Here is a 25,937-nt window from a genome sequence, read left to right as displayed (position 1 = left end):
TTAATTACTGAGAACATCTTGTTAATTTGAGTAAAATGTGTTTACAACTGTACATAAATACCTTGCATCATCGATGTACCTCATTATCCTCACAATGCTACGATACGTAACCTCAGACAAGAAGCGAAAGCGTGACGACAGCCAGTCGACTGATGCAGATCAGTCGAGCGGATCTGCCAAACCCTCAAAGTCTGAATGATCATTTTGTAAGTCGTGGCTAACGACTTTCACTTGGTTGACATACAATGAGGATTTGCAGATTTTATTGTTTATTGTTGCTAGTCGTATATTGAATCTTGATTGACCGCCATTTTGCTTTCTGTGACGATCGATATCAAATATTTTTATGGTCAGTAATTAAGTACAGATGAAAAAGTATTCAAATAACTATTGCTATCAACGATAGTTTAGGATTTATGATTATATTATCTGTCTTGTTTTTAAATAATCTTTAGTTTAAAAAAAACCTTTTCCCGTGAGGTCATGTGATAACCAAATATGGGATAATAGTCTCGATCCAAATGTTACAACGCGTACACTTGAGCAGACTCATGAATATCAATTAGACCGTTCACAACGTTAACAGATCGTTATTAAAACAGAAACAAACGTATGTTTTCCATATATATCTAAAATGATATTATTTGTTATTAATTGTCCGGTGAATTAAACAATTTAAATTGAAACAATTCATAATTCATCATATTATGAATACGTAACAACTTGTAATTTGTGTGTAAAAAGTCGTACTAAAATACGCTGTTTGAAGGGGGCGTGGCATAAATGTAAATGTCCGATTGGGATTTTAAATGTTCCGGACCCCTGCACCAAATATTGATAACTGACATCAGCTCTTCATATTGTACATCAGGTCTTGATAGCTTACACCAAATATTGATAACTGACATCAGCTCTTCATATTGTACATCAGGTCTTGATAGCTTACACCAAATATTAATAACTGACATCAGCTCTTCATATTGTACAACAGGTCTTGATAACTTACACCAAGTATTGATAGCTCACATCAGCTCTTCATATTGTACATCAGGTCTTGATAGCTTACACCAAGTATTGATAACTGACATCAGCTCTTCATATTGTACATCAGGTCTTGATAACTTACACCAAATATTGATAGCTCACATCAGCTCTTCATATTGTACATCAGGTCTTGATAGCTTACACCAAATATTGATAACTGACATCAGCTCTTCATATTGTACATCAGGTCTTGATAGCTTACACCAAATATTGATAGCTCACATCAGCTCTTCATATTGTACATCAGGTCTTGATAGCTTACACCAAGTATTGATAACTGACATCAGCTCTTCATATTGTACATCAGGTCTTGATAACTTACACCAAATATTGATAGCTCACATCAGCTCTTCATATTGTACATCAGGTCTTGATAGCTTACACCAAATATTGATAACTGACATCAGCTCTTCATATTGTACATCAGGTCTTGATAGCTTACACCAAATATTGATAACTGACATCAGCTCTTCATATTGTACATCAGGTCTTGATAGCTTACACCAAATATTGATAACTGACATCAGCTCTTCATATTGTACATCTGGTCTTGATAGCTTACACAAAATATTGATAACTCACATCAGCTCTTCATATTGTAAATCAGGTCTTGATAGCTTACACCAAATATTGATAGCTCACGTCAGCTCTTCATATTGTACATCTGGTCTTGATAGCTTACACCAAGTAATGATAACTTACGTCAGCTCTTCATATTGTAAATCAGGTCTTGATAGCTTACACCAAATATTAATAGCTTACATCAGCTTTTCAGCTTACAGCTTACACAAAGTATTGAGTAGGTTTTAATATAATGTTCTACGTTTGTGAAAATGAGAGCAACAATGGCAGCTACCATTTGACACTTGTTGGCAATACTCCACTTGTTGATCACATGTCACATGATTAAGATGTCATGTAAAACTATGCCTGTTATGGATTAAATATTCACTTTTGTTGTGTGTGTTTACAGACTTTTGGCCCCAAATTTTTTGTCATTATGTCAATAAAATAAAAATGAAACAATTCCAATTATATAACTCTTTATATTTCCTCTCTCGATTCGTCATGATTCATTGTGTTTTGAAGTTTTGAACTTATTGAAGGGCAGCACACCAAAAATCATCTATAGATTACATTTGTGTCTGCAAGAGTACTGGTAACTAATGGTAACAAGCTTGAAGATTTATTTATTAAGCAACTGATTGTATCTAAAATGATCAATGCTGCTGTAGTTGGTTCACTGTGACTGCAGTGTGGATGCGTCTCTGTGTTGACATACAGTATTGCTCAGCAAGTAAAGATTTCTTTCCGTTCTGTAGACTGCTTCTGCTGACAAGATCAGAAAAACAAGGGCCGCTCTCAGCTACAGGAAGGATCTTCGTGAGTGTACACATTTATTCAGATTTGATCTTTGTCAGTAATGTTCTTTGAAGATACCCCTTGGACATCCAGGGGCGATGGGGTAGCCTAGTGGTTAAAGCGTTTGCTCGTCATGCTGAAGACCTGGGTTTGATTCCCCACATGGGCACAATGTGTGAAGCCCATTTCTGGTGTCCCCTGCCATGATATTGCTGGAATATTGCTAAAAGGGGCGTAAAACCATACTCACTCACTCACTCACTCACTCACTCACTCACTCACTGTGACATCCAAGGTAGAACAGATCCCAATATGAACGTGTAGAAGTTGACTACAGAGGATTGGATGGTCACAATGACTAATTAGATACTGCATGAGTGCAGACTAACTATGTAGACCAGCTGATATACAGCTCATGGTACTTGACAACCTGGTTGATGCTCATGCTATCAGCCACTGGTTTGTCTCCTCCAGGCCCAGTTGAACCTTGCACACATTTTGTGGTGTGACCCATTCACCCATTCTGATCTGTTCTTGGTAGTTTTCCATTCCACCTTAAAAATTATTAAGAAGGGCAAGGTCATTTTGTTTAATTCTTGGTTCTATTTGTTATAGTGTTATCTCCCACAATATATTACCCTGCATTTTGCATCCTGAACATCTTTATTGATGCTCATGCTATCAACCACTGGTTTGTCTGCATTAGGCCCTATTGAACCTCTCACACATTATGTGGTGGTGACCCATTTGCCCATTCTGAAATGTTGTTGGTAGTTTTCCATCCCGCCTAACAAGATATTAAAAAGTGCAAGGTCATTTCTTTTATGGTGTTATCCCCCAAAATATGTTTGCATCCTGAACATCTTTATTGATGCTCATTCCATCAACCACTGGTTTGTTTGTTCTTGGCCCTGTTGAACTTTGCAAACATTTTACTAGTGAACCCATTAACTTAATCTTTAAATCTTTTCATACTGTTGGTATTTTCCATCCTTCTTTTCACACAGTGAGTGAGTGAGTGAGTTGGGTTTAACGCCGCTTTTAACATTATTCCAGTTATATCGCGGCGTGTCAGCTTAATGTGGGATGAAAGCCCCAAGTGATGCAGGTCTCTGACGTTTACCACTTCGGTGAAACCCACGAGCACGGGTATGGTGCTGACAAACCTAGAAACATAATCGGGGCGAACCGGGAGTCGCACCCACAATCATAGGTTTCTGGCGTGCCCCTTTTCACATAGTATAAAAAGGCATTAAGATTGGACATATGTAAAACTACAGGTACGTCCAGCTTGAGTATTTGCTAAATATAGATTCGCAGACTTTAAACCCATGATACACGCTAGAGATTTTGTGGAACCAGGTAATTTTAAAGTGTTCTGCATTTGTTGTGCTCTTGTGGAAGGAATGATATCTCACTGTGGTGACATCGGGGAAGTTTGTGTATGCTTAGAATTGTGACATCGGCTTCTTGGTTGTGGGCTTTAGTGAATGAGCATTGGTCTGTTCACCATTAAAGTAAACATTCTAGTTCCTTAAAGCAATCGATAGAGAAATGTATTCTTTGCAGCAAGAGGTTGATGTTGCATCTTTAATTTCTGCTTGAGAAAATGAAATTCAAGCAACTCTGTTCAATCTTCTATTTAGAATCAATATCTGAAGTTAATCAGATGGTTGTCGAGCATCTCAATGAAATGTCACAGTATAGAGGTCAAGGTGACAGTTGCATGTATATTATCTGTTCCCATGGTTACAGAGCAAGAAATGGAGGAACAAAAGAGGAACCGCGAGGACATGGACAACTATATGAAGGCTCCAGTGAGTAGCAAAGTCAAGTGTTCTATATATTATGTCTAGTCCTGGCATGAAAAGATCGATAATCAGAATTATCGTCGATGGGAAGAAATGTTATGATTATCAGTATCAAAATTGTGTCATCAATAATAGGGGTGGTCAGGTAGCCTAGTGGTTAAAGCGTTCGCTCGTCACGTCGAAGACCTGGGTTCGATTCCTGACATGGGTACAACGTGTGAAGACCATTTCTGGTGTCCCCTGCCGTGATATTGCTGGAATATTGCTAAAAGCGACGTAAAACCATACTCACTCACTCATCAATAATATCTTACATAAACTATTTTGATGAGATAAAGTTTAGATTTTCCAAAACAGACCTGTTATTGTCAATATTGCTGAAGATGGAAAGTAACTGTTTTTGTTGCATCTCAAATGTCCACAATGTTATCCCTGCATAAATGTGCCACCACTCAGTGGAGTGAAATAAGTTGATTTCTTTCAGACTCATTTTTTGCATTTTTGCTCAAAGTTATTTCCCTGATATTTATAGATTATTGATCCATATTTATAGTTAACAATTATTGAGCTCTATAATCTTTGTCTATAGCCAGCCCCAATTATTTCATATTCCATTAAGACATTCTTTTACTACTAGTTTCACTGGTTTCGTAGCCCTACATTAAAAAAAACACTAAATGACCCTGTTGTGTAGCTTTTGTTTGCTGGATTTATTGGATGTTCTGTAAAAAATGTGTGAAAAAATATAACTGGTCAGTTCCTCCTTTAAGAGAAAACATTTTAATGTCTTGAAGCAGTGAGCGAGAAATACACTGTGTCTAACACAATCTTCAAGCATCCCATCTAGATATTTAAAAACAATCGGCCCCTTATGATATGTTTAAATGGAAAGGTGCAGGCTCACGGAGTGTTTAACTCAGTGAACAGACTTCAACTATATTATGACATCATACAATTATCGACTTTGTGTTAGGTCTGTATCTGTTTTTATGGACCTGAAAAAACAGTATTGATCGAAGATATTATTTTTTTATGTCCAGAAATGCAGGTATTGAGCTCATGTAAAGTCTGTGATTGTTTTATCATAAAATAAAAAGACAAAGGTAGATGCTACAGATCAGACTATGTTAGGAACAATAACGATTGGAGGTCTCATGTGATTGGTTAAGGTTTGAGGTATACCACTTCCAGGGAATTCCCATTCCATTTTTAGTAACTCAAGTGAGTTCCATAAATCACCAGACCTGAAGTCCTTTGTGTTTCTCAGCCAATGAATATGTGGAATTCCTTGTGCAATCTCATTAAAATCAGATCTTAGTTCTTGCTACCACTTAACAAAGATCTGAGGACATCCCACTAGGGGTCACGACAGAACAACCTTTCATCCGACCAATCAGAGCGTCGCTTACCAGATCATGAAAGTGACAGTCGGAATGTGATTTCTAATCATGCAACCTTGCAAACTTAAACACGGGGTATTCCGAACGACAGTTACGGGTTCAACGACTGAATCCATACAATCTAGACCATATATTTGCTATTCCAGAATGTCCGTTTGTTCAGGTTTCAAATTTTTAATCGAGAATTTGTCAAAATATGTTTCGAAGGGTGGTCGCCAATTTAGATTTAGTGCCGTAAAGCACAAGAACGCCGCCTTCTGATTGGCTAATGTCGGCTTCTTGTCAGTCCCTCCATTGGTCGGTCAAAATTCGCGCAAGGTCGGTCTGACGTGACACGTAATGTAATGTCCTCAGATCTTTGTTTTATGATAGCGAGAACTAAGATCTGATTTTAATGAGATTGATTCTTGTGCTGCAGGTCGGTGAGCTGACGGAGATCATGAAAGAGGGACTTGTAGGGCGACCTCGTCGTGACCCCATCACTGGCACACTGCTGAACCAGCACCTCGCAAACTCCGACATATCCAAACTGGTATGTACCTGATCATAAAACACCATACAAACACACAACAACAACCTTACACCATTTTCTCAAACCAGGCGCCGGCATCCCTTAGGCATGCCAGAAAACTATGATTGTGGGTTTGAATCTCGGATTCTACGAGTAAATGTAAAAGTAAAATTGCAAAATTCTGAAAATTATTATCATAATATATAAATAAAAGAAGCAAGCTGTTAGAATGTTTCTTGGTATGACAAGTTGAAGTAAGTGAGTGAGTGAGTTGGGTTTAATGCCGCTTTTAACATTATTCCAGTTATATCGCAGCGTGTCAGTTTAATGTGGGAGGAAAGCCCGAAGTGATGCAGGTCTCAGACGTTTACCACTTCGGTGAAACCCACGAGCACGGCTATGGTGCTGACAAACCTAGAAACATAATCGGGGCGAACCAGGATTCAAACCCACAAACATAGGTTTCTGGCATGCCCAAGGGGTGCAATTCTGCACAGAGTATTGCGGCGTCTTAGACAACTGGGCCACCCGTCCCCCCGACAAGTTGAAGAGCTACCTCCCTTTCTTAATGAGATTTGGAATAAACTAGCATAAAAAATAGATTATTGTCTTTAAATTCTTTTGAGAATTAAGACATTTTGGTGTCTTCAACGAGGTCTAAGCATCTTCATCTTTATGTTCAACTTTTCCTTCTCAAACATACAAATGAAGGAACTGCAGAATTTCTGTGGGCTGTGGAATACAGATGGTAAACCTTGTGACTCCAAACAACCACTTTAGATCAACCACTCTTCAAGTCTATCAGCATTTCATTATACACTTTATATTATAAAATGTAAAAACTTTATAAAAGCCTACAAAATCTTAAAATTTATAAAATCTACACGCCAAGACAAAACTGTAAGTTAATCCAGCTAATTCCATTAATAGAATCCTGGATTCCACCAACTTTCCTTTTTGTAATTACCCGAGTTGACCAAATGAGCAGTTGCCTTGAGCCTGATGGCCTGGTGTATCAGTGAAAGGTTCAGTTGTTACCATACTCCTGCAAGCAGTGTGATGGTTGAACAAATGGGGAAGGAAGTTAGTTAATATATTTGTGTTTGTGTTATATCTTGTGTTTTATCTTGTGTTATGTGAGCTGAAATGAGGATTGGGTGGTCACATTGTGCAACAGCGTGGATCACTGCGTGTGCTATCGACCACTAGTCTACCATCAGTGGTATGCACGTTAATAACTCTACCTCTATCTGTGAGGATTACCTCCCTTTGCTTGTTACTTTCCAAGCTCCTCACAGCGATATCCCGTTCGCAGAGCTCTCTTTACTATCACTGCCACTAGTGAAAGCTCCTGACTGTGATAGGTGGCTACAACCATGCTTGGAGTTGATCTCGCAGCTGACTGACCATTATGTTTACAAACAAGTGATGACTGCCATGACACCGAATACTCTTACCCCTGCTAAATTATGTTCTTTGTTTGTCAGTTTGAATTTCTGTTTCATTTATTGGTATAGTAAGAATGTAAGGGTCAAGTTGGTTGATTTTCCGTTCATCTGAAATATCGAACCAATCTGAACAAACAAAAATGTTAATTCATCCGGGAAATATCGTCAGTCTTAAACCTTTTCAAAATTCACTATGATGGTATTCCCAAAGACATAAACAAAAGTATAAACGTTACCAGATTTGTGGTTAGAGGGCAAATTTCAAGATTCTTGTAATGGCCGCACCCACTCTGATGGCAGCGATGTTTCCGAGAGTGTAACGAAGTTGTCCTGTGCTGGGCAGGAGTTTGATGATCATATGCTCTGTGGTTGAGTGACCTTGACCCTTGCTGGCATAACATAAGGCAGGGTTAGGTAAGGCTGCTTTCGCTCACTATCGCTCGGGAAATACTTGAATTTAGACACTTGTATCGTAAACATAGTATGACATGAACACGAATATAATATCCTCCGTGTGCACAACACATAATCTTTTTACAGAAAATAGCAGTGTAGGGGGGTATGTGAAATTGCTTTTTAGTAACTTTTATTGAAAAAGATTTAGTTTCATCAATGTTTAGACTACATTTGTTCACAACTGTCAAATACATGAAAACAAATATAACTCATGTATGGTTTAAGTAAGCACCTACCTTTGTCAATCTTCTACGCTCTGGGTTCTGATTATGGTGAATATGGTATTTGGTCTTTTGTAAAGGGTGCCTCATTTGTTTGAAATAATTTTGATAGCTTAATGGACACAAATCCAGCTGGCTTGGTAACAAGTGCCTCTGAAATTCAGGAGTTAAACAAGTCACCATCTTATTGCAGAAAATGAACAAAGGAGACAACAAGCCGGTCAACTCAATAAGGGAGTACCACGACTTCCTCACACACCAGGCACAGGAACGGGAACGCACCAAGAGACTGGACAAACTCCGAGACAATCAGGAATGGAAACATGTGAGTATTTGGGCCAGTATTTTGTCTTAGCACTATGACTATTGCAGTTCATCTTCCCGAGGCAAGGGCGTTAACTTACTGTAAAAGTCCTGTTTCTACCCTTGCCAAACTACGCTGGAATTTCCAGGCTCGATCATTGCGCCACCAGTGACTATTACAAGTTATGTCCCTTCTATGTCCCTCCTATTGACCAATCAGATTCCACCTCTAGAATCACTTGCATTTGCTTCAAACAAAATGGCAGCGCCCAGTCAAGACTGATTGATAATCAATCTATGTTGTACTAAAACAGGTTTTACCTCGTGAAGTGCATGAAATCATTTCAGCACCTTGATTAAAAATGTGAAAAGATTTGCAGAAAGTCTGTCAACGTCCTGTTGATGGTACACATGCTTTGCAAATCCTGCAGTCGATCAAAATCTGCACATTGAAATCCATGTTGTTTTCGAACCGGATGTCTAGTTTGTTACGCGATTTTGATTAAACTATGCATAGAGTCGTTAATCCAGCCAAAATATAACTCCATAATTCCAGCCTAGTTCGGCAAGGGTGGAAACTGGACTTTTAGAGTCAGTTAAGTCCTTTGCCTCAGGAAGATGATTGCAGTTCTATGTTAAGGTATGGGGGTGGGGGGGGGATGTATTTTCTCCAGGCCAATGGTGAATGAGTGTTACCTGGACAATGAGATAGCTAGAGTCTAGTACAATGTCTCAGCCTTATGACTATTGCAGGTCTATGTTTAAAGTATAGGGGTGAGTATTTTCTCCAACTAAAGCTTGACATTCAACATTAGTTTAGGGTGGGTTTGCTCAATATCATAGTGCATAATGGCTGCCAATAACTTGGCACTACGTAATAAATGGCTGTCGCTGTCGTGAGATTGGAAAAGGATGTGAATTTGACTTAGGGCCTGTATGATATTAATGGCTGCAAATATTTTGTCTCTACATAATAAATGACTTGATTCACTGAAGTGAAGGGGACCAGTTGTCTGAGGTGTTATGATTCGCTGTGCAGAGTTGCATCCCTTGGGCAGACACCAGTGTGGGTTTGAATACCAGTTCGCCTCGATTATGTTACTAGGTTTGTCAGCACCATACCCATGCTCCTGTGTTTGACCAAAGTGGTAAGACCTGCTTCACTTTGGCTTTCCTCCATATAAAGTTGACATGCTGTGATATAACTGAAATACTTTTAAAAGCGGTGTAAAAACCCAACTCACTCACTCACTGAAGTGAGATTGGAAAAGAATGAGAGCTTGTCTTACGGCTCACATCATATTAATAATCATTTTATTCCTAGAATATGATATTTCCAATATGAAACCTCGGTTAATAACATCGTCTAATTACCCGACTGTTCACAGCATCATGATGTGTTTGGTACAATGTTTGGCAAGAAGGGAGGCGGCGCACCAAAGGGAGATAATCTGAAGAAGGAAAGGCTGGACAACACCCTGTTTTCTCCAAGACGTGATGTAAGTAAGAACTAATGGTACTGCAGACTGTCGATAAATTCTTATTTGTTCTTCCAAGAAACACAGTTTGGGTAAAAAATACTGAGATGAAATTCATATATGTACATTATCCATTGTATGCTCATTCCACACAAAAGATGGGAAACGACCATTTTGTTTAGCAAATTGCATAAAGTGAAACCCAGCTAATCTGGATGATACTTTTCCAAATTTCTTTTGTGGGGTTGTGGATTTTTGGATCCCAAATTTTGTATTTCCACAATGTGTTAGGGAGGATAGAATTGAAAAAAAACTAAGATTAGAAGTTTCATTATGTGTGTGTGGTGTATGTGTGTGTGTGTGTGGGGCACCAAGTCAGATGTCTAAGGCACCCAGTTAGTGTGCAGAATTGCATCCCTTAGGAATACCAGAAACCTACGATTTTGTGTTTGAATCCCGGTTCGCTCTGGTTCGCCCCCGAATCCTGTTCAAGGAGGCGTTAAATCCAACTAACTCACTCACTCATGACTTTGGTCACAGATACACGTATGTCCCCCCAATGGCAGACGCAGAGGAGGGGTGTATGTTACATGTTGACTGCCCTTGGCGAATCACTTCGTAACTTGGGTGTTGTGTGCACCTCTTTTTCAAAATCCTGGAACACCCTCCGTTGACCCGGTGGGGGAGAGCATGTAAAGAAAACAGTGATGTGAGTGAATGAATGTTGTTTTATGCCACAGTCCACACCAATTCAGCAGTATCATGGCAATCTGTAAATAATAACAACATGCCTGAGCACCGATCCAACCCGTGAAGATCTGGGTTAGAATAGGTCTTCAGCAACCCATGCTCGCTGTAAAAAGTAACCATGCTTGTCGACTAACAGGATTGGGTGGTCAGGCTCGTTGACTTAGTTGATGCATGTCATCGATCCCAATTGCGTGGATCGATTCTCATGATGTCAATCACTGGATTGTCAGGCCGAGACTCGATTATTTACAGACCGCTGTCATATAGCTGGAATATTGCTGAGTGCGGCGTTAAACAACAAACAAACAAACAAGCACCGATCCATACCATCAGGGTACGACGATACTTGTCACATGTTGAAACTCTTCGTCAGCTCTTATGACAGCAAGGGGGCGGTCGGGTAGCCTAGTGGTTAAAGCGTTCGCTCGTCACGCCAAAGACCCGGGTTCGATTCCCGACATGGGTACAATGTGTGAAGCCCATTTCTGGTGTCCCCCGCCGTGATATTGCTGGAATATTGCTAAAAGCGGCGTAAAACCATACTCACCACTTATGCCAGCAGTTGATGCTGGGGTGATATTCCGCCTGGAATCCCCACGGGGCTTCTAGTGTTCCAAGCTGAAGCAGGCTCTGAGTTGAGGTAGCATTAACAAACTGTAATTTTTCTTCAGGCTAACGGAAAATTGATCATGGAGAGAAAGGCTATAACTGATTTGGCTGAGGTTAGTAGGACAGACCACGCCTGTGTTCATGATGACGCATGTTTCTACGTCTCTCAGTGTCTGCTTGTTATCTTACACAGTATTTTCAACACAATGTTTAATTTTTATTTCTTTTTACATCTATTTTTTTTTAAAATTCAACAAACGTGAACCATAAGCCTGTCATTCATCCCCACCCATTAAGCATGTCATTCATCCCTACCCATTAAAAAGGTTCTATATAGTTCTTTGAATTACACAAGATTTTATTGTATTCAATTACTGGATGAATTGTCTTTTCTTTAAAATATGTTAACTATTGTATCCCGTTTGAAGTTAAAAATGATCTATTTTAATGAGAACTCATTTTTAAATATCAAAAAGGAATTGTAATAAAAGAAAAAATCGAAATGATATATCCCCTTTTAACGTCCCTGTAGCTTCCCTCGTGGATGGAAGCGCCCCCTAGGGAGACACTTACTACACGGAGTATGCCGGAGGTACTGAGTGTGTTACTGTTGGGTATAATGGCCACACTGTCCCCAGTTTGAGCTGCATGTCATAAGCTAGTGTATGCACCATGAATAACGTTTGATTTGCCGTTTAAGTTTATTAATTTCACATGCATATGTATCTGATTGTTTGGTGGGTGTATTATGGTGAAATGTGACTGACAAAATGCAATGTATATGTACTCACACCGATGTTAACACTGTGTCTATCACATGTTAACACTGTGTCTATCACATGTTAATACTGTGTCTATCACATGTTAACCCTGTTTATATCACATGTCAAATGTATCCTGTCTATGTTTGTGCTTCTGGGGTTGTTATGATCAGGGTGTTGTTGAGATGTGCTCTGGTACTGTAAATCTTGAAATTAATGCACCTCCAAATTAATACTACTGCTGATCCCAAGCAAAAAATGTGATTCAATATCAATGCGACTCCCCCAACCCATCCCTAGAGGAATGATACATATCCTTACCTCAATCCAACTTTACCTTAATCCAATCAAACAACAAATAGCATTGCTTATTAGCGCTGAGTGGAGCACTTCCTTAAAAACAAAGTGTTGTGTGGGTGGTGTCTGTCTTGACTGCTGAAGTGGTCAATGATGGCTAGTTTGATATGGGTGGGTAGAACTCTTGACCCCAGCAGTGATAACTCACCGGATGCCTATTGTGTATAATTCCTATTCTTTGAATGAAATGGTTACATACTTGTTACAACTGCTGCTTAATAAAACTGTGTTTGTGTTTATATTGAAGTTGGTATTTCCGCAAACTCGTGTTAATTTCAATATTTACAGTATATTGTTAAATATAGGAATACAACTCTCTTCCTTAAGCCCTTTCCAAACTTACCTCAAACAATGTGAAATGTACCTCGATATTACTGTCTCTCTAGGAAGCGACGTCCATAATTACTACGGATGTGTATTGGCAAAAACATTGTTTTGTGGACTATTGCGATACAGGTTTCTGTATTACGATACGTATTGCGATATATAGGGAGCTAAAGTGCTTGATGGTGATTGACCCTGATTGTACATGCACATTCCATTTTCCACATACTTAAGTAATTATTACTCGGCATGGTCATTCGTCGACATTATGTAGTCATGGATAGAGGGGAGATAAATTACGCAATTTTGTCAATCAATGTTGAAGGGACACATCATTTAAGAATTGACTTTCACTTTGTGTGAGTTCATTGGAGTATGAACCTTCATAGAGTGAGGGCCAAACTGTATGAACGTAGGAGCTTGCACTATAAAATGGGCATCAGTCCGGACAAGTACAAGCAAACACACACAGACACACAGACATACACACAGACACACACACAGACACACACACAGACAGACAGACAGACAGACACACACACACACACACACACACACACACACACACACACACACACACACACACACACAGAGCATTGACGTCACTATATAAGTGCAATAATCTTGGACGCAATGTTAAACCCCATTTCACCTCCACTCATCAATGAGTAGACAAGGTCCCACTGCAAGATGTACATGTGTGTACTTGTATACGTTCTTTGTGTGGTTTACACGTGTCGGGTCTGAACCCAGTCATGTTACTCGTGCACCTGTCCGGTTTCCTGTGTCCGGTTTCCTGTGTCCGGTTCCCTGTGTCCTGTCACTGTGATGTGGCAGCTTTCTGTGTTAATATACTCACGGACAGTTGTCCATACATTGTTCATGGAAAGATGTGACAAATGTTATTCACTCATTCACAAAGTATAATTTAGTAAGATTTTAATTAAGTAAATTTGAGGTGTAATTTTTTATGTGTTGTTGATATGTTTCTGACATAACTTCTCATTAAGAAAATCTAAAAAGTAGAAAATGGATACCAGTATTCAATGAATTGACATGTTCAGTGAACTGAATGATATTCGTGATGAAGTAGTCTTCATTTACAGTTTCCTTTTCACCATGCAGATATTATACACTCACTGACAAAGAAACGTCTAGAAGAATTACTTGTAGTCAAGAGCTCGATGCACAATCAAACATACTGGTATGTTGTGTGAATCGACGCTAAAAATCGCATCACATATGATGTCATAGATCCATGACTCGAGATGCACCATTTTTCTCATGCAGGATTAGCATGTAAAGTTTGAAATTCACGTGCAGCATATCGTGATAAGAATATAGACACTGTGGTAACACATTGGAAACATCTCTTCTTAACGTACACACTTCTCTATATGTTGCTATGGTTCGCGTTTCTTTTGGTGGTGAGTATACATATGACAAAACTCTTGTACAACATTGATGATTTCACTCTATTGCAATCTTACTTATTGCAATACAGTGGTCACCATGTGATATTATACAATTATAGACTTTATATGAGGTCAGTACCCATTTTTATGGACCCCCTAACGGATGGGATATGATAAGAACACTGCCATATAATAACCTTTTTATCACATACCATAACATTAAATTATGTCTCCCTCATCCCCCCAAAAGGAGGGGAGACATACCATGTTTGGCTTTGTTCCCGATTGTGTCGGCGTCGGTGTGCCCATCCCATTCATAGCCATAACTTGAAAACCGTTAAATGTTTTTCAACGAAACTTGCTATATGCATTGGCATCAGCTTAACTGGTGCCTTTTGCTATTCTGAAATTTTTCAACATTTTATTTTTTTGTTTCCATGGAAACAATTTCACCTGAGTCTCAAACAAGGGTAGGATTTGTTTCCAGGACATAACTCGAAAAAAAAATTAAACATTTTTCTACAATACTGCACATATGCATTGGTCATCAGCTTAACTGGTGGCTTTTGCAAATTTCAAAATTTTATATTTTAATTTTTTTATGTCCATGGAAAATAATTTTGACTTAGTCTCAAATTAGAGTAGGGTTTGTTTCCGGGACATAACTTGAAAACCATCCAACATGTATCATGGTACAACCCAGGTGAGTCTGTGTATATAGCTTCCTTGCCATCACGTTGTTCAGTGGAATACAAGGCTCTGTTCTCTGTCCTGCAGCACAAGGCGTATGTCGGGGATCAGAATGGCGAGTACAGTTCCTCAACGATGGGGCAGCGGTTTGTCAAGTCAACCATTCCTAGCAAGCACTCCAACATGTACGAGATCCCAGACAGAAGGTCTTCAAATGTGAGTTCACCAAGCTGTAACTTGTCATCTGTAAATATCCGGGATCTTTGGGGAACAGGGTTCATATGGGACACACTGTCAGCACCTATTACTGTCCACCTATATGGGACACTGTCAGCTGTTATTGTCCACCTAGATGGGACACACTCAGTTCCTGTTATTGTCCACCTAGATGGGACACACTCAGTTCCTGTTATTGTCCAACTAGATGGGACACTGTCAGCTCCTGTTATTGTCCACATAGATGGGACACTGTCAGCTGTTATTGTCCACCTAGATGGGACACTGTCTGCCCCTGTTATCGTCCACCTAGATGGGACACTGTCAGCTGTTATTGTCCACCTACTTAAGACACTGTCAGCTCCTGTTATTGTCTACGTAGAAGGGACACTGTCAGCTGTTATTGTCCACCTAGATGGGACACTGTCAGCTCCTGTTATTGTCCACCGAGATGGGACACTGTCAGCTCCTGTTATTGTCCACCTAGATGGGACGCTGTCACCTCCTGTTATTGTCCACCGAGATGGGACACTGTCTGCCCCTGGTATTGTCCACCTAGATGGGACACTGTCATCTCCTGTTATTGTCCACTGAGATGGGACACTGTCTGCCCCTGGTATTGTCCACCAAGATGGGACCTTGTCAGCCCCTGGTATTGTCCACCAAGATGGGACAATGTCAGCTCCTGGTATTGTCCACCAAGATGGGACAATGTCAGCTCCTGGTATTGTCCACCAAGATGGGACACTGTCTGCCCCTGGTATTGTCCACCTAGATGGGACACTGTCTGCCCCTTTTATTGTCCACCTAGATGGGACACTGTCAGTTCCTGTTATTGTCCACCTAGATGGGACACTGTCAGCTCCTGTTATTGTCCACCTAGATGGGACACTGTCATCTCCTGGTATTGTCCACCAAGATGGGACACTGTCATCTCCTGTTATTGTCCAACTAGATGGGACACTGTCAGCGCCTTGTATTGTCCACCTAGATGGGACACTGTCTGCCCCTGGTGTTGTCCACCAAGATGGGACACTGTCTGCGCCTGGTATTGTCCACCAAGATGGGACACTGTCATCTCCTGTTATTGTCCACCTAGATGGGACACTGTCAGCGCCTTGTATTGTCCACCTAGATGGGACACTGTCTGCCCCTGGTGTTGTCCACCTAGATGGGACACTGTCATCTCCTGGTATTGTCCACCAAGATTGGACACTGTCATCTCCTGGTATTGTCCACCAAGATGGGACACTGTCAGCTCCTGGTATTGTCCACCAAGATGGGAAACTGTCAGCTCCTGGTATTGTCCACCAAGATGGGACACCGTCAGCTCCTGGTATTGTCCACCAAGATGGGACACTGTCAGCGCCTGGTATTGTCCACCAAGATGGGACACTGTCATCTCCTGTTATTGTCCACCAAGATGGGACACTGTCATCTCCTGGTATTGTCCACATAGATGGGACACTGTCATCTCCTGGTATTGTCCACCAAGATGGGACACTGTCATCTCCTGTTATTGTCCACCGAGATGGGACACTGTCAGCTCCTGTTATTGTCCACCGAGATGGGACACTGTCAGCTCCTGTTATTGTCCACCTAGATGGGACACTATCTGCCCCTGGTATTGTCCACCAAGATGGGACACTGTCATCTCCTGTTAGTGTCCACCTAGAAGGGACACTGTCTGCCCCTGGTATTGTCCACCAAGATGGGACACTGTCAGCTCCTGTTATTGTCCACCGAGATGGGACACTGTCAGCTCCTGTTATTGTCCACCTAGATGGGACACTATCTGCCCCTGGTATTGTCCACCAAGATGGGACACTGTCATCTCCTGTTAGTGTCCACCTAGAAGGGACACTGTCTGCCCCTGGTATTGTCCATCAAGATGGGACACTGTCAGTTCCTGGTATTGTCCACCAAGATGGGACACTGTCATCTCCTGTTAGTGTCCACCTAGAAGGGACACTGTCTGCCCCTGGTATTGTCCACCAAGATGGGACACTGTCAGTTCCTGGTCTTGTCCACCAAGATGGGACACTGTCATCTCCTGTTAGTGTCCACCTAGAAGGGACACTGTCTGCCCCTGGTATTGTCCACCAAGATGGGACACTGTCAGTTCCTGGTATTGTCCACCAAGATGGGACACTGTTATCTCCTTGGTTGCCAGGGCAGGTCCTGTGATGAAGAGATGTGTGGGAAGAGATGGTTAATTTCATGCCTTGTCCATGTGCAGTGTACATTTCTTCGTAGCCAACTAATCCTGTGTTCTCCACTTCAGCCCTACAGTACCCAGGCACCGTACGCCATCCACAACTACTAGCAGTGTCGGGTACATTCTCTCCACCAACCAGGAGGACAGTGTGTTCAGTCATCAGTGGGCAACAAAAACCTGCTTAATAAGAGAACTTATCTTCAAGTCTGTTTTGTTTATTGTCTCCATTTTTCAAAATGGAAAATTGTTGATTTTTTATATCACATACTTATTTACAAACCTTGAGATGTAAATTTGTTGACATTTTGAAATGTTGCATTTGTTAGAAGATATACGGTTTCCTAAGTTAGTGTCTGTCTTCTGCATTGTGAACTATGTTATGTTATGCAGTGAATGTTAGAGGATGTGAATATTGTGTAATTACTTTTTTGTACTATTGATATGATGAACAATGTTTCAAAGCTACATTCAACATTTAATGATTACTAATGTTTCAAGTTTTGTTTTTGTTTTGAACCTTGTTAAGTTCATCAATAAACCTGAAGCAACAGCCACGTCCCAGAATAGGATACAGTAAAACCTTTCATCATCACAAAGTACTGTTCGTTTAAGGAAAGCATTGCTTGTTTAAGGAAAGCACTAGTAGGTTATGGAAATAATGATTAGTTTAAGGAAAGCATTATTAGTTTGAGGAAAGCATTATTAGTTTAAGGAAAGCACTATTAGGTTAAGGAAAACATTATTAGGTCAAGAAAAGGACAAATTGTTAGAAGATATCTTCTTTCTTACGAAATTTTGTTTTGTTTACAATGAAGATTTAAATATTGCAGTTACTTTTTAAACAGTCAAACACATCCAAGCTGCACAACCTCCTCTTCCAATTATTGTTAGAAGATGATGAGAGATTTCATTAAAGGCCTCGTTACATAACCAAGCAACTCGTTACACAACAGAACATGGATCTCCAGATACGAACAAGTTGTTTTTAGGAACAAATTTTGCGTTTGTGAAAACTACAATTTGTTATATGGTTTGTCATTGAAGTCCTTAATTCCTGTGAATGAAATGGGAGTGGCCCAGTCATCTCAGGTGCCGCAAATCACTGTGCAGAGTTGCGTCCCTTGGTCACACCGGTCCTGTGATCATGGGTTCGAATCTCGATTCGCCCTGATTATTTTTCTATGTTTGTCAGCACCTTACCCGCACTTGTAGGTTTCACTAAAGTGGTAAAAGTCTGAGACATGCATAAGTTTCCTTCCACATTGAACTGAGACGCCGTGATATACCTGGAATACTATGTTTGAAACCTAACACACTCACTCAATGTCAATGAAATGTTGATGGTTAATGGTTCTAAGGGTGTTGCTGCATTAAGGGGTAGGAAACGTGTCATTTTACATTAAACATTTCGGGGTTCTTCTCACGTCTGGGTCATACTTTGATTAACTTCTCACGTCTGGGTCATACTTTGATTAACTTCTCACGTCTGGGTCATACTTTGATTAACTTCTCACGTCTGGGTCATACTTTGATTAACTTCTCACGTCTGGGTCATACTTTGATTAACTGCTCACGTCTGGGTCATACTTTGATTAACTTCTCACGTCTGGGTCATACTTTGATTAACTTCTCACGTCTGGGTCATACTTTGATTAACTTCTCACGTCTGGGTCATACTTTGATTAACTTCTCACGTCTGGGTCATACTTTGATTAACTTCTCACGTCTGGGTCATACTTTGATAAACTTCTCACGTCTGGGTCATACTTTGATTAACTTCTCACGTCTGGGTCATACTTTGATAAACTTCTCACGTCTGGGTCATACTTTGATTAACTCCTCCAGGGAGGTGGGGTAGCCTAGTGGTTAAAGCGTTCACTTAATTGTCACAACAAAGACCTCGGTTCGTTTCCCAACATGGGTACAATGTGTGAAGCCCATTTCTGGTGATATTGCTGGAATATTGCTTATAGCGGCATACAACTACACTCACTCACTGACATTCTCAAATTACAAATCTGGAACCTGCTGTCAAATTTCCTTAAGGTTGTAGATTCTTGTTTTTTATCTCCATCATTTTCATCTCACACTGGCAAATTGGATTCATGATTTCGAATCCTTTCAAGTGTATCCTGTTTGCCTGAAGAGTGCTTTAGTATCTTTACATAACAGTATTTGTGTGTTATACAATTTTGGGTGAAACTTAACTTAGGAATATTGTTGATGTTTGTTGATATTTGTGAAAGAGTCAATTTCATTCCACACAGAAAGTAATTTTATGCATGTTATGATTAAAATTTGTTTATGGATAATTTTCTGTTGATTTGAATCTGGGTGGTTCACGTGTTACATGTGTGGGTGTTTTTTTAAGGGAAAAGCCAGTGAATTTATAAATTCTTTCAAAGTTGTATGTCATCTTTGTGTATATATATGTGCACTGATGATGATGATGTGAACTTTTTACAAAGGAAAGCTGTGATATACACTCTAATGTATATATATTCTGTATATATATATCATGTTTATATGACTATATCATTGTACTTTAGATAACATATTTCATATATATAACATGTTATATTTGTATATGTGAAATTAATTTATTATTACCTATATGTAAAAAAAGTGACACAATGATGCCAGTAAAATCTCTTGAGACTTAAAAAAGAATATAAAAAATATATTTTTTCAGTCAGTATTATTATTAGGAGTGTAACTAATAATATTATCAAAGAAATATTATGATGAAATTATTATAGTGAAAGTATTTCAGTCCTTCATTTGCCACTTTCTGATTATAAAGTTTATCAATCATGGCTGTGTGATTTCTGGATTATGTTTTATTTTTTTATTTTTTTTATTTTTTTTTTCTATTTTTTGCTCACTTTACAACACATCAATACTTACCATTACCTGCCAGTATCCTGACACCTTCTCTCTAGTACTATATGCAGTACTACCGGTATTTAAACTGACATGACCAGTATTGTATTTTCGTGTTGATGCTAACATGTTATTTACTAGCTATTGAGCTGTTCTCATTTTGATAAATGTTTTTCCTATCACAGATTTATCATGTCGCTAGTCCTGTCATATTTAACTAAATCTAAATGACGTATTTTCAAGTAATAAAGATAGTATAAAATGCATGTTTCCTGTGGTTTGTTGACATCCGGTTCATAAACAACATGATTTTGTTTGTTTGTTTAACGCTGCACTCAGCAATATTCTAGTTATATGACGGTGGTCTGTAAATAATCGAGTCTTGACCAGACAATCCAGTGATTAATATCATGAGCATCGATCCACGCAATTGGGATTGATGACATGCATCAACCATGTCAGCGAGTCTGACTACCCGATCCCGTTAGTCGCCTCTTCTGACAAGCATAGTCGCCTACAACATGATTTGAATGTGCAGATTTTGGTTGACAACAGGATTTGCAAAGCATGTGTACAGTCAACTGCTCATCGACAGATAATTTGCCAATCTTTTCATGTTTTTAATCAAGGTGCTCAAGTGATTTTATGCACTTCACGGGGTAGACCCGTTTTATTAAAGTAGAGATCTTGATTATCGATCAGATCAGACTGGGTGCCACCATTTTGTTTGAAGCAAATACAAGGGATATGAGAGGTGGAATCTGATTGGTGAATAGGAGGGACATTACTCGTAATAGCCACTGGTGCCGCTCACGTCCAGCAATGGGGTGCTGGGGACCTATTCCAATACATGCAACGTCCAGCAATGGAGTGCTGGGGACCTATTCCAATACATGCAACGTCAAGCAATGGAGTGCTGGGGACCTATTCCAATACATCTCGAGACCCGCAATGGGGTGCTGGGGATCTATCCCAATACATCTCGAGACCAGCAATGGAGTGCTGGGGACCTATTCCAATACATCTCACATCAAGCAATGGGGTGCTGGGGACCTATTCCAATACATCTCATGTCCAGCAATAGGGTGCTGGGAACCTATTCCAATACATCTCACATCAAGCAATGGGGTGCTGGGGACCTATTCCAATACATCTTACGTCCAGCAATGGGGTGCTGGGGACCTATTCACATACATCTTATGTCAAGCAATGGGGTGCTGGGGACCTATTCCAATACATCTCATGTCCAGCAATGGGGTGCTGGGGATCTATCCCAATACATCTCGAGACCAGCAATGGAGTGCTGGGGACCTATTCCAATACATCTTACCTCCAGCAATGGGGTGCTGGGGACCTATTCCAATACATCTCACATCAAGCAATGGGGTGCTGGGGTCATATTCCAATACATCTCATGTCAAGCAATGGAGTGCTGGGGACCTATTCCAATACATCTCAAGTCCAGCAATGGGGTGCTGGGGACATATTCCAATACATCTTATGTCAAGCAATGGGGTGCTGGGGACCTATTCCAATACATCTCATGTCCAGCAATGGGGTGCTGGGGATCTATCCCAATACATCTCGAGACCAGCAATGGAGTGCTGGGGACCTATTCCAATACATCTTACCTCCAGCAATGGGGTGCTGGGGACCTATTCCAATACATCTCACATCAAGCAATGGGGTGCTGGGGTCATATTCCAATACATCTCATGTCAAGCAATGGAGTGCTGGGGACCTATTCCAATACATCTCAAGTCCAGCAATGGGGTGCTGGGGACATATTCCAATACATCTTATGTCAAGCAATGGGGTGCTGGGGACCTATTCCAATACATCTCATGTCCAGCAATGGGGTGCTGGGGATCTATCCCAATACATCTCGAGACCAGCAATGGAGTGCTGGGGACCTATTCCAATACATCTCACGTCAAGCAATGGTGTGCTGGGGACATATTCCAATACATCTTACGTCCAGCAATAGGGTGCTGGGGACATATTCCAATACATCTTACGTCCAGCAATAGGGTGCTGGGGACATATTCCAATACATCTTACGTCCAGCAATAGGGTGCTGGGGACATATTCCAATACATCTTACCTCCAGCAATGTGGTGCTGGGGACCTATTCTAATACATCTTACGTCCAGCAATAGGGTGCTGGGGACATATTCCAATACATCTTATGTCAAGCAATGGGGTGCTGGGAACCTATTCCAATACCTCTTACGTCCAGCAATGGGGTGCTGGGGACCTATTCCAATACATCTTATGTCCAGCAATGGGGTGCTGGGGACCTATTCACATACATCTTACATCAAGCAATGGGGTGCTGGGGACCTATTCACATACATCTCATGTCAAGCAATGGGGTGCTGGGAACCTATTCACATACATCTCACGTCAAGCAATGGGGTGCTGGGAACCTATTCACATACATCTTATGTCAAGCAATGGGGTGCTGGGGACCTATTCCAATACATCTTATGTCAAGCAATGGGGTGCTGGGGACCTATTCCAATACATCTCAAGTCCAGCAATGGGGTGCTGGGGACCTATTCCAATACATCACATGACCAACAAAAGTGTGGGTGTGGGTGTGGGTATGCGTGCTCTTGTACTAGTCCAGACTTAAGCCAGTTTATAGTGCCAGCCCACTAAGATACCACGCCGCAGGTTTACATGGATACCCTACTCAGACACAGTATACTGACTCCAAGCCAAGTAGTCCTTGTTTTATCCCCTTAATGCTGAGCACCAGGCAGGGAAACAACAAATACCATCTTTTAACATTTTCTGGTATGACTCATCCAGGCATTGAACTACTGCCTTTCCACACTCCAGGCACACACTCCATCCACTAGACCACAGAGGAGGTCCATGCAACAGACACAAGAAGACATAGTGTTCATAAAAGTAGGTTTTTATTAGAAGATTTTATGTTTGAAGAATATCAACCATGGCAATCAAGTGAGTGAATAGATTGTTTAAATAAATGTGACTTACACAGAAACATTGCAGTCCTCACAGTAGGAAAGCTACAAGTGTCACTCCATCCGCAAACATCACGTGGATGAGCAAAACAATAAACTCAAAACAAACATAAAAATGTGCCACAGCTTTTTATCATTTTATCAACTGATAATTGCATTTTAACATGACAAGTGAAGAGTAATTTCAGACAGTCTAAGTGCATGATGGAAAATATTGCAGTAGTTTACTTTCATGTCTGTGGTGATGTAGAAATATTGAAGTGTTTTACTTTCATGCTTTCACTGTTGTAGAAATATTGAAGTGCTTTACTTTCATGACTGTGGTGATGTAGAAATATTGAAATGTTTTACTTTCATGCTTTCACTGTTGTAGAAATATTGAAGTGTTTACTTTCATGCCTGTGGTGATGCAGAAATATTTTAAGTGTTTTACTTTCATGCCAACACTGTTGTAGAAATATTGAAGTGTTTTACATTCATGCCTGTGGTGATGTAGATTTCATGCCCGTGGTGATGTAGAAATATTGAAGTGTTTTACTTTCATGCCCGTGGTGATGTAGATATATTGAAGTGTTTTACTTTCATGCCTGTGGTGATGTAGATTTCATGCCCATGGTGATGTAGACATATTGAAGTGTTTTACTTTCATGCCTGTGGTGATGTAGATTTCATGCCCGTGGTGATGTAGAAATATTGAAGTGTTTTACTTTCATGCCTGTGGTGATGTAGATTTCATGCCCGTGGTGATGTAGACATATTGAAGTGTTTTACTTTCATGCCCGTGGTGATGTAGAAATATTGAAGTGTTTTACTTTCATGCCTGTGGTGATGTAGATTTAATGCCCATGGTGATGTAGAAATATTGAAGTGTTTTACTTTCATGCCTGTGGTGATGTAGAAATATTGAAGTGTTTTACTTTCATGCATGTGGTGATTTAGAAATATTGAAGGGTTTTACTTTCATGCCTGTGGTGATGTAGATTTCATGCCCGTGGTGATGTAGAAATATTGAAGTGTTTTACTTTAATGCCCGTGGTGATGTAGAAATATTGAAGTGTTTTACTTTCATGCCTGTGGTGATGTAGAAATATTGAAGTGTTTTACTTTCATGCCCATGGTGATGTAGAAATATTGAAGTGTTTTACTTTCATGCCTGTGATGATGTAGAAATATTGAAGTGTTTTACTTTCATGCCCATGGTGATGTAGAAATATTGAAGTGTTTTACTTTCATGCCCATGGTAATGTAGAAATATTGAAGTGTTTTACTTTCATGCCTGTGGTGATGTAGATTTCATGCCCGTGGTGATGTAGAAATATTGAAGTGTTTTACTTTCATGCCTGTGGTGATGTAGAAATATTGAAGTGTTTTACTTTCATGCCCATGGTGATGTAGAAATATTGAAGTGTTTTACTTTGATGCCCATGGTGATGTAGAAATATTGAAGTGTTTTACTTTGATGCCTGTGGTGATGTAGATTTCATGCCCGTGGTGATGTAGAAATATTGAAGTGTTTTACTTTCATGCCCATGGTGATGTAGAAATATTGAAGTGTTTTACTTTCATGCCTGTGGTGATGTAGATTTCATGCCCGTGGTGATGTAGAAATATTGAAGTGTTTTACTTTAATGCCCGTGGTGATGTAGAAATATAATGTCAGGGATGATAATGGATATTTTCCTTCTCAGCTGAAACACCTTTGCAATGGAGCGTGGTCCATAATTATGAGTTTTTTTGTGGAGGAAGCCATCAGATTTTAACAAATTCGTGGCCACTAAAATCTGCGGATCGGCAGAAGATTCTCATCCCTGAATATTGAAGTGTCGTGTCGTAAAAATAATAGATTTGGACAGATTTGGACGCTAGGACTAGGACTGACACTTGCAAATTCCTAATGCCATGATGGAATAAACCCTTCACAAGTCCACTTGGAGTGGGGAGTGACACTTGTACACACAACAGTCCAGCTTTTTGTGACATCACCTCCCAAAACACAACTTAGCAAATATTACAATCAAAAGAATTAAGTACAATGCACTATGTCATGTAAACACATTTTGCATAAATATGATGACAAAATGTCATGAAAGCATTTATAACTCTTGGAGCCGTAAGGAAACTGGGTCAAGTCATGTAAAGAGGACAAAACATGATGATAGTTCACATTGAAAATACAGCATTGAAGAGATTATGATATTTATAGTTGCTCCTCTTTCACAACCTCTAAACGTCGAATTGTGTAGAGACTACTGAATGTAGCCTTCACTAAAGGGCAACAACTCTGTCAGATATGATGCCATGTTTTCTGACACAGTCTGACAATAGACAACAATTGTGAGTGAGTTGTCAGTCAGAAGGAAGCACAACCTTACTCAACCAGCTGGTCTACGAAAGGAGGTGAAAGTCCTATTCATGAGGGGTGTCACGATTGACCAATGTATTAATGCAGCATGAATTTACACGACGATTTGAAATATGATCGATTTTCAGAAAGTAATATCTTAATTAACATTTTTTGTGATAACCATGCATAAATACTCCTGCTTATGTTATGTTTAACCGCCTATCACAAAACAAAAGCTTAACTCTGCTAAATCTAAACTAAACAGTCCTGCATATTAAACACAATCTTTTTAACAAGGCCATTTGAAAAATGGTTATTCATGCAAAAATGTCTCAAATTG

General features: G+C 40.0%; 1 protein-coding gene across 3 annotated transcripts in view; it reads left to right on the top strand.

Annotated features, from left to right (window-relative positions):
• LOC124114477 overlaps positions 1-18,571 on the top strand; it is an 80,135-nt gene extending 61,564 nt beyond the window's left edge. For all 3 annotated transcript variants that reach the window (XM_048382251.1, XM_048382250.1, XM_048382249.1), the window contains 9 exons: positions 2,367-2,427; positions 4,162-4,223; positions 6,036-6,149; positions 8,447-8,578; positions 9,945-10,055; positions 11,456-11,506; positions 11,926-11,985; positions 15,028-15,156; positions 17,441-18,571. In XM_048382251.1, the coding sequence (XP_048238208.1) occupies positions 2,367-2,427; positions 4,162-4,223; positions 6,036-6,149; positions 8,447-8,578; positions 9,945-10,055; positions 11,456-11,506; positions 11,926-11,985; positions 15,028-15,156; positions 17,441-17,482 (762 nt within the window). In that variant the 3' untranslated portion in view covers positions 17,483-18,571. The remainder of the gene's footprint in view (positions 1-2,366; positions 2,428-4,161; positions 4,224-6,035; positions 6,150-8,446; positions 8,579-9,944; positions 10,056-11,455; positions 11,507-11,925; positions 11,986-15,027; positions 15,157-17,440) is intronic.
• Positions 18,572-25,937: the final 7,366 nt, after the last annotated feature.

The sequence above is a fragment of the Haliotis rufescens genome, unplaced genomic scaffold (assembly GCF_023055435.1).
Source record: "Haliotis rufescens isolate VD_foot unplaced genomic scaffold, xgHalRufe1.0.p SCAF_4, whole genome shotgun sequence".
NCBI classification, from domain to species: Eukaryota; Metazoa; Mollusca; class Gastropoda; order Lepetellida; family Haliotidae; genus Haliotis; species Haliotis rufescens.
Note: the sequence above shows the minus strand (reverse complement) of the source record. Positions and strands in the feature narration are given on the sequence as shown.